At 41.3% G+C, this 15001-nt stretch overlaps 1 protein-coding gene across 2 annotated transcripts in view; it reads right to left on the minus strand.

The window, feature by feature from the left end:
* Nucleotides 1-963: 963 nt before the first annotated feature.
* Nucleotides 964-15001, minus strand: part of TXNDC16 (thioredoxin domain containing 16) — a 61793-nt gene continuing 47755 nt past the window's right edge. For both annotated transcript variants that reach the window (XM_067463113.1, XM_067463111.1), the window contains exons 18-21: nt 13164-13302; nt 10502-10662; nt 9289-9482; nt 964-1897 (exon numbers count right to left, since the gene is read on the minus strand). In XM_067463113.1, the coding sequence (XP_067319214.1) occupies nt 1602-1897; nt 9289-9482; nt 10502-10662; nt 13164-13302 (790 nt within the window). In that variant the 3' untranslated portion in view covers nt 964-1601. The remainder of the gene's footprint in view (nt 1898-9288; nt 9483-10501; nt 10663-13163; nt 13303-15001) is intronic.

Below are 15001 nucleotides of genomic sequence, written 5' to 3' on the forward strand. Positions count from 1 at the left end.
TCCCTGATGGGACTCACAAAAAACGTTCAGTAGTGCAACAATATACAAAATACAGCCAAATACATAGAGATATAAATATTATTTCCCCCCCCCCTCCCATTTTTGTTTGTGGGAAGGAAGCAGAAGGTAAAGAGGCAGAAGCATCATTTTCTTCATACTGTACTCATTCCAGCCTCCCTCTCTTGCTATCTCTCTCCCTCTCCCTTCATGAAGACAAATATACCGGGAAGAAAAACCACACAAAATCAACTAACCCAAAATTCCTCAAAGTAAACAAGAGCAAAGCAGACAGCAATCTCCCAATGTGGACAAAAACTGAGGCATGGAGGCTGCTTCCTCGAAGCCCTAAAATCCTATTCTCTGGCACTCGCTCTTAACTCAAAATGCTGCTCGTATGTCAAAGGAAAACCAAGGCATGGTGACAGCTCTTAACTCAAAATGCTGCTCGTATGTTAAAGGAAAACTAAGGCATGGTGACAGCTCTTAACTCAAAATGCTGCTCGTATGTCGAAGGAAAACCAAGGCATGGTGACAGCTCTTGACTCAAAATGCTGCTCGTATGTCAAAGGAAAACCAAGGCATGGTGATAGCTCTTGACTCAAAATGTTGCTCGTATGTCAAAGGAAAACCAAGGCATGGTGATAGCTCTTAACTCAAAATGCTGCTCGTATGTCAAAGGAAAACCAAGGCATGGTGACAGCTCTTAACTCAAAATGTTGCTCGTATGTCAAAGGAAAACCAAGGTGACAGCTCTTAACTCAAAATGCTGCTTGTATGTCAAAGGAAAACCAAGGCATGGTGACAGCTCTTGACTCAAAATGCTGCTTGTATGTCAAAGGAAAACCAAGGCATGGTGACAGCTCTTAACTCAAAATGCTGCTCGTATGTCGAAGGAAAACCAAGGCATGGCAACAGCTCTTAACTCAAAAAGCTGCTCGTATGTCGAAGGAAAACCAAGGCATGGCGACTGCTCTTAACTCAAAATGCTTCTCGTATGTCAAAGGAAAACCAAGGCATGGCAACAGCTCTTAACTCAAAACGCTGCTCGTATGTCAAAGGAAAACCAAGGCATGGTGATAGCTCTTAACTCAAAACGCTGCTCGTATGTCAAAGGAAAACCAAGGCATGGTGACAGCTCTTAACTCAAAACGCTGCTCGTATGTCAAAGGAAAACCAAGGCATTGTGACAGCTCTTGACTCAAAATACTGCTCGTATGTCGAAGGAAAACCAAGGCATGGTGACAGCTCTTGACTCAAAACGCTGCTCGTATGTCGAAGGAAAACCAAGGCATGGTGACAGCTCTTGACTCAAAACGCTGCTCGTATGTCGAAGGAAAACCAAGGCATGGTGACAGCTATTAACTCAAAACACTGCTCGTATGTTGAAGGAAAACCAAAACATGGTGACAGCTCTTAACTCAAAACGCTGCTCGTATGTCTAAGGAAAACCAAGGCTGCTGCATCATACTCTTGACTCAGTTTGGGAACTAATCCGACTCTAAGATCCGTTCCACATGGAGTGTTTTCAAGCCAGGTGCCACCCATCCTATATCTATGTGCCTTTCACGTTTTCTGTCCAAGTGCCCAAGTCCCGGTGAGGATCATAGCTCTGTGTGGCGCTTGGGGGGCTTCTCCCGGGAGGCCAGACGTGGGACTGTCCCTCGGAGGTCCCCCCTGGACGGCAGTCTCTTCTCCCCTTCGGCCTCCGGGGTTCCTCCTTCCATGGACTCCTTCTTCACTCCTTCCTTTTTGTCTCCCAGGACGTCCACCTCTTCTGGGCCGTTGCCTACAGTAGTCCTCCCGCTGTAAATGGTGAATTCGGGCAGCGCGGGTCCCATCTTGCTCAGGAAGTCGTAGGCGGGGAGGCGGGGCTTCCAGTCTTCTTCAGACAGCACGGCTAGAAAGGAAGGAGGGGGACAAGAGCACAATAATAGCATTTATTTAATTGAAGTTGTTTATTAATACTGACACTATAACAATTTGCATACAAATAAGTAAATAAATCTATATTTATCTTCTGTATCTATCTATTTATATATATCTATTTATATAATAAAATAAAAGTGAATGTATACAGTGTTCCCTCACTAATAATAATAATAAGGGTGAGGCAGAAGCAAGGAGAGATTTAATGATACCACACACTTTTTTTTTTTTGCTAGACAGACAACTGTACATAGATAGAGGTATATATATATAGGCTTTCCCATCTTCGGCATCTTGGAGACTGTGTTTGGTTCCGGCCACAGGGGGTGCTGTTGCTCCACTTTCCCTGCCGAAGAGCTATGTTCATAAACTTCCTCGTTGATCGAATTTTTCAGGCATTTCGTTATGGGTGCCTTAAATACCTCCCCACTTTGAAAGAGGTACCCATTTATCTACTCACTATTGCTGTTTTTGAACTGCCAGGTAGGCAGAAGCTGGGCTAAAGGCCAGGAGCTCAACCCAACACAGGCTTCGAACTGTCACAGAATCATAGAATCAAAGAGTTGGAAGAGACCTCATGGGCCATCCAGTCCAACCCCATTCTGCCAAGAAGCAGGAATATTGCATTCAAAGCACCCCTGACAGATGGCCATCCAGCCTCTGTTTAAAAGCTTCCAAAGAAGGAGCCTCCACCACACTCTGAGGCAGAGAGTTCCACTGCTGAACGGCTCTCAGTTGGCAAGATTTACTGCAGATGGTGGTTAACCTGCCGTGCTAAAGCCCTGTGCTATTTGTGTCAAGGATACAATATTTAAAATGCCGTAAAATCCCCCCCAAGCAACAACAAGCCAGGCTTTGAAGCTGAAAGGCCATTCAATGCTAATCAAGCTGGCCAATTGCAAAATTCAAACTTGCCTCAAACAGACAAGAGTTCTTTCTCCCATCCTGGACATCATTCCACAGATATATAAACCCCACTTGCCTAGTTTCCAACAGACCTCACAACCTCTGAGGATGCCTGCCATAGATGTGGGTGAAACGTCAGGAAAGAATGCTTCTGGAACATGGCCAGACAGCCTGGAAAACTCACAGCAACTCAATGCAATTTAAACTACATTGAAAAGCTAAACATCTTCCTCAAATCCCACGCACAATACAACAACTTAAATAAAAACAAGGATACAAAATCTAGATTAAATAACATGTAATTAACTAAGCACACGTCCACTTTGCCCCCAAAATTGGGTCACAGAATTGCACTGGAGGACCTAGAGAGATTCACAACAGACCATTTTCAATCAAATTAGTAAATCTTAAATCTGCAGACACAGGGGGTTGACAAACATGCATTCATGCAAACTGTAAACATGTACAAACTACACACGCAAACAAATCATAAGAGCTAGAAACGTGATTTTTAAGTAACAAAAAGTGTGTTGAGATGCTTTTATACCACTTTTCCTTCAGCTACTTAGTGCAAATAGGGAATATAACACTTGCTTAACACCAAGTTCACTTGATACTATGGGTAGCCTTTCTTATTCACTCCAAATCACCCATAACTGCAAGCGACTGCGACCTAATGAGCTGAGCAATACCGAAATTTCTTTTTGGTGACTATGGTTTTTTTCATTTCCAGGAAAGCATCCCTTCAGCTGCGGATATGAGGTCAATATTTCCCCTCATGTTCACAACTTCGTATATATAGGAAAACCCAGTTCTCAGTACGCCTGAGACACAACCGGATGCAGACGGCAATTTAAGAAAAACTTGCAGAAATACTGCAAACAGAACCTCTCTCCAACAGCACCACATTCATTAGCCTGGAGAAATCCAAGCTGTTTCATGTTGCAACTCTGTTTTATACAGTCATCCCTCCATATTGGCAGTTTTGAGTTTTCTGGATGTTATTATTCACGGATTTGGTTAAAGAATACTCTCTCCAAGTCTTCCAGTGTGACTCCAGTGTGACTCAAGAGAGGAGATTCCATCTGAACATGAGGAAGAACTTCCTGACTGTGAGAGCCGTTCAGCAGTGGAACTCTCTGCCCCGGAGTGTGGTGGAGGCTCCTTCTTTGGAAGCTTTTAAACAGAGGCTGGATGGCCATCTGTCAGGGGTGCTTTGAATGCAACATTCCTGCTTCTTGGCAGGGGGTTGGACTGGATGCCCCATGAGGTCTCTTCCAACTCTTTGATTCTATGATTCCATGGTCCACTTCCAGTAGAAACAGCCCATACAGTCATGCTGGAAGGCCTCCACATTCCTAGAAAACTCTCCTCTCCAGATAAAACAATTAGCAATTTCCTTACCAGCGCATTTTCACTTTCACAAGGGTTTTATGCCTCTGATCCCTGAGACTGAGAACTGGGAAGCCCTGGCCCTTGAGCCCTCCAGTTGGAGGTCAGCTGTGACCAGCAGTGCTGTAAATTCGAAAAGGCACAAATGGAGGGCGAAAGAGAGAAATGTGCCAAGAGGAAGGCGCGTCAAGCCAACCCCGACCCGGACTGCCTTCCACCTGGAAACGGATGCCCTCACTGCAGGAGAAGATGCAGGTCAAGAATTGGGCTCCACAGTCACCTATGGACCCACCGCCAGGACACTACACTTGGAGGACCATCATCCTCGGACTAGGAGGGATCGCCTAAGTAAGTAATGCCTCTGATCCCAGAAGATGTTTATGGCTGACTGCATTAAAGTCCAAAGGAGGAACCTAAGCAAAGCATGCTGAGGAATGGTTTTGATGGGGCTTAAAATTAGGGATTCTATAGGGAATGTGGAAGGCTGACTTTACCCTTTGGGTTCCCAAAATATAAAGCATTGTGAGATTAGAAACACAACTATTTCTTTATATGGTGCATCTCCACGGATGTAATGATCAGACTTCAAGCAGAGGCCTTAGAGAGGAACTGAACTCTCTCACACACACGACATCCTAATGATGCAAAAGCATATATTTTTATACACACACACACACACACAAAGACTAATATATATATATACTAGCTGTGCCCTGCCACGCGTTGCTGTGGCCTATAGTAAAACTTATCAAAGTTGAGGTAGATATCTGGACTATTATGAAAGAGAGGTCCCTACCTATTCCTTCCCCCTTTTCCTCCCCCTTTCTCTCCTTTCTTCCTTCTCTACCTCTTTCTTTCTTTCACTACTTGGTTTCATCCTTCTCTCTTTCCTTCATTCCCTCCCCCTTTCTTCCTTTGCCTTTCTTCCCTTCCTTGTTTGCATCCTTCTTTCTCTTTTTATTTCCTTTTATTTCACCACCATCATAACAATAACAATAATGCAATGCATTGCCTCTGGGACCTGACACCTCTCCCATTCCCCCTAAAAGGGTCTCAGAGGAAGAATAATAGCATCATAATAATAATAATAATCATAGAAATAACAACCTTTACCCGCCACGTGTTGCTGTGGCCAATCTTCCCTCTTTCTCTCCTTCTTTCCCTCCTTCCTTCCTTCCTTCCCTCCCATCTTTCCTTCTCCTCTTCTTTCTCTATCTCTTTCCTTCCTTCCCCCTTTTTCTTTCTCTTCTGCTGACTCTCTTTTCTTTCCTTCCATCTTTCCTTTTCTTTCCTTTTCTTCTTCCTCTAACTTTCCTTCCTTCCCCCTTTTTCTTTACCTCCCTTTCTCTTTCTTCCTTCTTTCCTTCCTTCCTGTCCTTCCTAGATTTTGACAGGGCGGGAAGGGGCGGGGTGGGGTTTGGAGGTGGCCTGAAGTAAAAGGAGGTAAGATTGGGGCAGGGGAGTGATGGAGCGAGGGGTTGCGTGTGTGTGTGCGGCAGCGGGGGGAGTGATGGAGCGTGGGGTTGCGCGTGTGTGTGCGGCGGCGGGGGGAGTGGGGTTGCGTGTGTGTGTGCGGCGGCGGGGGGAGTGGGGTTGCGTGTGTGTGCGGCTGTGGGGGGAGTGATGGAGCGTGGGGTTGCGTGTGTGTGTACGGCAGGGGGTGTGTGTGTGCGGGAAGCGGCGCGGCGGGGCTTGGAGTGGGCATGGTTTCCGCAGAGGGAACGTTGGCCGGAAGGCCATGTGCGCGCGCCAGGGAACTTGCGGCTGGGCGCCAATGCGCATGCTCAGTTGTTTTGCCGTTTTGTGAGTGTGTTGTTGTGTTGTTTTTCATTTTGAGTAGATATGTTTGTACCTTGTGGGTTGTGTTATGGGTATGGGAATTTTGGTTAAGTTTCGTTGGGTTTTTTTTTAGTTTTGTTCTTTTGCCGTTTTGTGAGTGTGTTGCTGTGTTGTTTTTCATTTTGAGTAGATATGTTTGTACCTTGTGGGTTGTGTTATCGGCACGGGGATTTTAGTTAAGTTTCGTTGGGGGATTTTTGAGTTTTGTTGTTTTGCCGTTTTGTGAGTGTGTTGTTGTGTTGTTTTTCATTTTGAGTAGATATGTTTGTACCTTGTGGGTTGTGTTATGGGTATGGGAATTTTGGTTAAGTTTCGTTGGGTTTTTTTTTTGAGTTTTGTTCTTTTGCCGTTTTGTGAGTGTGTTGTTGTGTTGTTTTTCATTTTGAGTAGATATGTTTGTACCTTGTGGGTTGTGTTATGGGCACGGGGATTTTGGTTAAGTTTCGTTGGGGGATTTTTGAGTTTTGTTGTTTTGCCGTTTTGTGAGTGTGTTGTTGTGTTGTTTTTCATTTTGAGTAGATATGTTTGTACCTTGTGGGTTGTGTTATGGGCACGGGGATTTTGGTTAAGTTTCGTTGGGGTTTTTTTGAGTTTTGTTGTTTTGCCGTTTTGTAAGTGTGTTGTTGTGTTGTTTTTCATTTTGAGTAGATATGTTTGTACCTTGTGGGTTGTGTTATGGGCACGGGGATTTTGGTTAAGTTTCGTTGGGGGATTTTTGAGTTTTGTTGTTTTGCCGTTTTGCGAGTGTGTTGTTGTGTTGTTTTTCATTTTGAGTAGATATGTTTGTACCTTGTGGGTTGTGTTATGGGCACGGGGATTTTGGTTAAGTTTCGTTGGGTTTTTTTTGAGTTTTGTTGTTTTGCCGTTTTGTAAGTGTGTTGTTGTGTTGTTTTTCATTTTGAGTAGATATGTTTGTACCTTGTGGGTTGTGTTATGGGCATGGGAATTTTGGTTAAGTTTCGTTGGGGGGTTTTTGAGTTTTGTTTCCTCGTTGGATGCCCCTAACAAATTTATATATATAGATATACACATACACACACACACATCCAAGTGGTGTAAAAGTCATCCACCTACACATACACATTTACAAACACATATACAACATCCTAATGGTCCAAAAGCGTGCATATATATATATCTATATATATAAAAATGTAATGTTCGTTTGTGGGATTAACATAACTCAAAAACCACTGGACGAACTGACACCAAATTTGGACACAATACATGAATCAGGACTACAAGTGACCATCACTCATAAAAACACCGAAAAAGGCAACAGAAGAGGTTAAAAATAAAAAAATACATTACAATGCAATGCAAACACACATATATACACATATACACAAATATATATACACATATACACACATAAACACACACAAAATACATATACACAGACTGGGCCACAGCAACACATGGCAGGAGACAGCTAGTGTGTGTGTGTATGCGCATATATATGTATGTATATATATGTCTGTATAAATACATATATATACAACATCCAAATGGTGTAAAACTTGTGTATGTGTGTGTGTATATACACACACACAGCACAGTACCTAAATGATGCAAAGGCTCGTACATATACACATACATATATATATACACATGCACAGTGTATATAAGTGTAATATATGTAATGTACATGTGTGTGTGTGTGTGTGTATATATATATATACACACACACACACACTCATGTTGTGTTTATACACACACACATACACACAACATCCTAATGGTGCAAAACATCCTAATGGTGCAAAAGCATACACACACACACACACAAATACACACATACACACACAACATCCAAATGGTGTAAAGCTAGCATGTGTGTGTGTATTTATATATATATATACACACACATATACACACCACAATACCTAAATGATGTAAAAGCTCATATATATACAATGTATGTATGTGTAATGTGTGTAATGTACATGTGTGTGTATATATACACGTTGTGTTTATCATAGAATCATAGAATCATAGAATCAAAGAGTTGGAAGAGACCTCCTGGGCCATCCAGTCCAACCCCATTCTGCCAAGAAGCAGGAATATTGCATTCAAATCACCCCTGACAAATGGCCATCCAGCCTCTGCTTAAAAGCTTCCAAAGAAGGAGCCTCCACCACACTCCGGGGCAGAGAGTTCCACTGCTGAACGGCTCTCACAGTCAGGAAGTTCTTCCTAATGTTCAGATGGAATCTCCTCTCTTGTAGTTTGAAGCCATTGTTCCATTGCGTCCTAGTCTCCAGGGAAGCAGAAAACAAGCTTGCTCCCTCCTCCCTGTGGCTTCCTCTCACATATTTATACATGGCTATCATATCTCCTCTCAGCCTTCTCTTCTTCAGGCTAAACATGCCCAGTTCCCTAAGCCGCTCCTCATAGGGCTTGTTCTCCAGACCCTTGATCATTTTAGTCGCCCTCCTCTGGACACATTCCAGCTTGTCAATATCTCTCTTGAATTGTGGTGCCCAGAATTGGACACAATATTCCAGATGTGGTCTAACCAAAGCAGAATAGAGGGGTAGCATGACTTCCTTAGATCTAGACACTATGCTCCTATTGATGCAGGCCAAAATCCCATACACACACACACACACCATCCTACTGGTGCAAAAGCTCTCTCACACACACACTATCCAAATGGTACATTTTTAAAATATATTTTTAATATAAAAATACAACATTCTAATGTTGTAAAACTCATACATATAAAAGCTCAGATATATATCTATATCTATATGTATGTGTATGTGTATATATATGTGTGTGTGTATATATATATGTGTGTGTGTGTGTGCGTGTATCTGGAGGGTGATGCTGAGCTGCACAAATATCTCAGATTTCAGCAGGGTGCCTTTGCACCATTAAATTATCATGTGTTTATATATATAAACATATGATAACCTAATGGTGCAAAGGCAACCTGCTGAAATCTGAGATATTTGTGCAGCTCAGCTTTACCCTCCAGATGCAACAGAGCACAAACGAATGTGAGACTGGTGTATTTTTGCACAATGCTTTATACTTTGTTGTTGTGTGCCTTCAAAACATTTCCGACTATTGGCGACCCCAAGGGACTTTCTTGGGCTGAGAGCGTGTGACTCACTTAAAGTCAACAAGTAGGTTTTCATGGCTGGGAAAGCATTCGAACCCTGGTCTCCAGAGTCATTGCCCAACGCTCAAGCCATTCTGCCACTCTGACATACTTACCGCTTGGGATTTCCTGGCCGGCCTTCAGCTTCTCGATCCACATTTGGACATTGGCTTCTGAAAGGGATCGATCGGATGGGAAGGCGAACACTTGGCCCCCGGAATGGAGATTGATCCAGAGGAGAAGCGGAAGAGGAGGGACGGAGCTTCCAAAATAGGCCTTCAATATTCCTCGACCGACAGGTGTGTTCTTACTGCGTTACAAAGAGCGGCTGATTAATAATATAAACAGAAACCGTTCCCCCATCCTACCCACTGTTTTGGGTCATTTTACTCTGAAGCACCATGTACACTGATAGAGCAATATAAATAAAGGATAACACTATGCAACAAAATTTGATATTTTTTTCTGTTCCTGGTTTGAAAGCATCATTTCCTGTTTAATTATGTGGTATTTACTTTGAAAGTAGTTGTTCTACACCAGAAATTCTGTCTTGTAGCTGCCACAAACTAGGTTGAATTGGCTGAGACCCTATGAGATAGTCATTCACTGAATGGGTTGGGACTTCGTTAACAAAATATAGCAAAAATTATTTATTTATTTAGGTAAAAGTAAAGGTTGTCCCCTGACATGAAGTCCAGTTGTGTCCGACTCTGGGGGTTGGTGCTAATCTCCATTTCTAAGCCGAAGAGCCAGCATTGTCCGTAGACACCTCCAAGGTCATGTGGCCAGCATGACTACATGGAGTGCTGTTACCTTCCTCCTGGAGTGGTAATTATCGAAGTATCAAAGGAGATTCATCAGAAAATGCCAGCTGTTGCAAACACAATCACAATTGACAGCTTGCCTTCTCTGATGAATGTCCTTTGGGGTGACACCTTCTGCTGTCAAGAATTCAATGACTGCACGCTGCTTAAGTCGCATTGACTGACCGACTGCACAGGGTTCCATGCTTCGCACTTTAACAACACAACCATTCAATGCTAGGGCTTCCCACCAAAATAGAACTGTAGAAGAGAGTCTACTGAACAAGCCAATACCTGCCATCTGTTGAGGAGTTAAGAAGGTGGAGGCATTACTTTTCATTCAACCCTCGTAATAGCAAGATGTCCCACAGAAACAAAGTTTTTGCAATTTAATAAGCTTTTCCCATGTTTTATGATAGAACCAATTAGGAAATGACATTTATGACCCAGGAACCAAAATCATGTTGCATAGTGTAATAAATAAGTCTCCAAATGGAAGCCAATGGGGGCAAAACTATATTCTTACAGGTTCAGCCAGCAGGCAACAAAGGATTCGTCCATCTCTTCTTCAGCCAAACGCCTCATTTCTCCTTCGTCCCTTTCGCTCAAGGCCCCATCGCTGAACATGATGAGCAAGGGCTTCTCTAGCTGGAAAAACTCTGGCAGGTTCCTCACAGAGATTTCTGGCTGCAGAAGAAAGGATGAGAAGAATGGAAGGAAAGAGGTGAACATGACATATGAAAAGGAGCTTTGCAAGCAAGCATTCTGGCATTTACAAGACTACATCCACTTTACAGACCTACTAATATGTACTATGTAATTTACTAACTTACTTACTGAGGCGGTCCCTCGTAGCCCGAAGATGATGGTCCGCCAAGTGTAGTATCTGTCAGTGACATCAGCCGCACAGCAAGGCAGTAACACGATCAATAACAGACACTTGAGGCTATAAACTACTTTATTTTACAGCTATATACATTAGAAGCTACTGAACACTGAGCACATCGTAAAACTTTGCTTCTTCTCCGTCCAATGGTAACATCGCCAACACACAAACCGTTATCAGTACTAGTCCACACCTCTTGCATTCCAGAGTGACGTATGACGTATGACGCAGGAAGCTGCATTCATTTGTTCTATACACTTGATTTATGATGGAGGAATGCCATTCCCTCCATGGTTCAGTTAACTCTTTCCACACAGGAATACACTCGGCACATAGCTACTGTATTTTTAAACATACATACATACTTTGAAATCTACATTATAAATTTTAAACAGCTTCAACAGTATCTTGGCGGTGAGTCCGTAGGTGGCTGTGGAGCCCTATTCTTGATCTGCATGTTCTCCTGCAGTGAAGGCATTGGTTTCCAGGTGGAAGGCGGTCCCGGTCAGGGTTGGCTTGACATGCCTTCATCTTGGCACATTTCTCCCTTTCATCCCCCACTCATGCCTCTTCAAATTTACAGCACTGCTGGTCACAGCTGACCTCCAGTTACAGTGCTTAAGGACCAGGGCTTCGCAGTTCTCAGTGTCTATGCCACAGTTTTTAAGGTTGGCTTTTAGCCCATCTTTAAATCTCTTTTCCTGTCCACCAGCGTTACGTTTCCCATTCTTGAGTTCAGAGTAGAGTAACTGCTTTGGGAGAGGGTGATCACCTCCGCCATCAACTCCGCTGGACCGGTCATGTTGTCCGAATGCCCAACCATATATGCTATATGTTTATGAGGTGAGTATTTTGTTAATAGACCCACTCGCCCACCAATCTCTTCCAACTCTCTGATCCTATGACCCCCAGACAGGACAGACAATGAGTTCAACAATTCCGGGAACTATAGTCCCCCAAACTTTTCCAAAGTCTGGGTTTTTGCCAAGAGTAATGTTCCAGACCTACTGATTGTCTCCCAGTGAACTATTCCTCATAATAACGCAAGAATCAAGCCCTTTTCCAGTGTTTACAACTTGGGGGTCGGGACCCCTGGGAGAGGTTGCGTGGGGTCGCCAAAGACCATCAGAAAACACAGTATTTTCTATTGTTCATGGGGTTACGTGTGGGAAGTTTGGCCCAGCTCTATCATTAGTGGGGTTCAGAGTGCTCTTTGATTGTAGGTGAACTATAAATCCCAGCAAGTATAACTCTGAAATGACAAAGTCTTTTTTCTTCAAACTTCACCAGTATTCACATATGGGCATATTGAGTATTTGTGCCAAGTTTGGTCCAGATCCATCATTGTTTGAGTGCACAGTGCTCTCTGGATGTAGGTGAACTACAACTCCAAAAACTCAAGACCAATGCCCACCAAACCCTTCCAGTATTTTCAGCATGGTCTTTGATTGTAGGTGAACTATAAATCCCAACAACTACGACTCCCAAATATCATGGTCTATTTCCCCCAAGTGTTCATGTTTGGGCATATGGAGTATTTGTGCCAAGTTTGGTTTAGATCCATCATTGTTTGAGTCCACAGTGCTCTCTAGATGTAGTTGAACTACAACTCCAAAAACTCAAGGTCGATGCCCATCAAACCCTTCCAGTATTTTCCGTTGGTCATGGGAGTTCTGTGTGCCAAGTTTGGTTCAATTCCACCGTTGGTGGAGTTCAGAATGCTGTTTGATTGTGGGTGAACTATAAATCCCAGCAATGATAACTCCCAAATGTCTAGGTCTATTTCCCCCCAAACTCCAACAGTGTTCATATTTGGGCATATCGAGTATTCGTGCCAACAAATCCATCATTGTTTGAGTCCGCAGTGCTCTCTAGATGTAGGTGAACTACAACTCCAAACACTCAAGGTCGATGCCCACCAAACCCTTGCAGTATTTTCTGTTGGTCATGGGAGTTCTGTGTGCCAAGCTTGGTTCAATTCCATCAATGGTGTGGTTCAGAATGCTCTTTGATTTTAGGTGAACTATAAATCCCAGCAACTACAACTCCCAAATGACAAAATAAATCCTCCCAACCCCATCAGTATTCAAATTTGGGTGTATCAGGTATTTGTGCCCAATTTGGTTAAGTGAATGAAAATACATCCCACATATCTGATTCATAACAGTAGCAAAATGACAGTTATGAAGTAGCAATGAAAATAATGTTATGGTTGGGGGTCAACACAAATGAGGAACTGTATTAAGTGGTCATGGCATTAGGACCCTATTCCACGTCAGGCAGAAGCTGAAGCAGTACTCACAAATGTTTCCAGAAGAACACGGCGGATGGATTTGACAATGTCTTGGGTCTCATCATTGGAGAGGTGAACAAAGCCCTGCTTCTGAGTTTCAGGCTTAGCAAAGAGCAGCGCTGGAAGAGGGACGGCATATTTCTGGGAGCTGGGGGAAAATGCAAGAGGGGAAATGAGCAATTTCAAAGTCACATTTGTCACCAGTGTTTCTGGAGAAACGATAGATACTCAATCTGTATCTATATAAATAAAAATGTAATGTTCGTTTGTGGGATTAACAGAACTCAAAAACCACTGGACGAATTGAAACGAAATTTGGACACAAGACACCAAACAGTCCAATGAGTGTCCATCACCCATAAACTCACACACACAAAACCCCAGCAGAACAGACTTAACCCAAAAAATACACCATATATACATACACACATACACTCATATACATATGCACATATTCATGCACACACGTATATATATGCACAAACACACACATATACACACTTAAAAACCCAAAAAATACACCATATATACATACACTCATATACATATGCTCATATTCATACACACACACACGTATATATATATGCACACACACATATACACACATACATACATATATATACATGCACACACATATACATATCCACATACATACATATATACACACAAATATGCATATAGACAAGCACACATACACAATATGCATGTACACATATAAACACACAAATACACAAATATATACACACATATATACACACATATATACACAAATAAATACACAAATATATACACACATATATAAATAAATATATACACACATATACACAATATGCATGTACACATATAAACACACAAATATACACCCACATATATACACCCATATATATATATATATATATATATATATATATATATATAAGCAAACACACATATATACACAAATATATACACACATATACACAATATGCATGTACACATATAAACACACAAATACACAAATATATACACACATATATACACACATATATACACAAATAAATACACAAATATATACACACATATATAAACAAATATATACACACATATACACAATATGCATGTACACATATAAACACACAAATATACACCCACATATATACACCCATATATATATATATATATATATATAAGCAAACACACATATATACACAAATATATACACACATATACACAATATGCATGTACACATATAAACACACAAATATACACCCACATATATACACCCATATATATATATATATATATATATATATATATATATATATAAAAGCAAACACACATATATACACAAATATATACACACATATACACAATATGCATGTACACATATAAACACACAAATACACAAATATATACACACATATATACACACATATATACACAAATAAATACACAAATATATACACACATATATAAACAAATATATACACACATATACACAATATGCATGTACACATATAAACACACAAATATACACCCACATATATACACCCATATATATATATATATATATATATATATATATAAGCAAACACACATATATACACAAATATATACACACATATACACAATATGCATGTACACATATAAACACACAAATATACACCCACATATATACACCCATATATATATATATATATATATATATATATATATAAAAGCAAACACACATATATACACAAATATATACACACATATACACAATATGCATGTACACATATAAACACACAAATACACAAATATATACACACATATATACACACATATATACACAAATAAATACACAAATATATACACACATATATAAA

This window comes from Anolis sagrei, chromosome 1 (assembly GCF_037176765.1).
Source record: "Anolis sagrei isolate rAnoSag1 chromosome 1, rAnoSag1.mat, whole genome shotgun sequence".
Taxonomy (NCBI): domain Eukaryota; kingdom Metazoa; phylum Chordata; class Lepidosauria; order Squamata; family Dactyloidae; genus Anolis; species Anolis sagrei.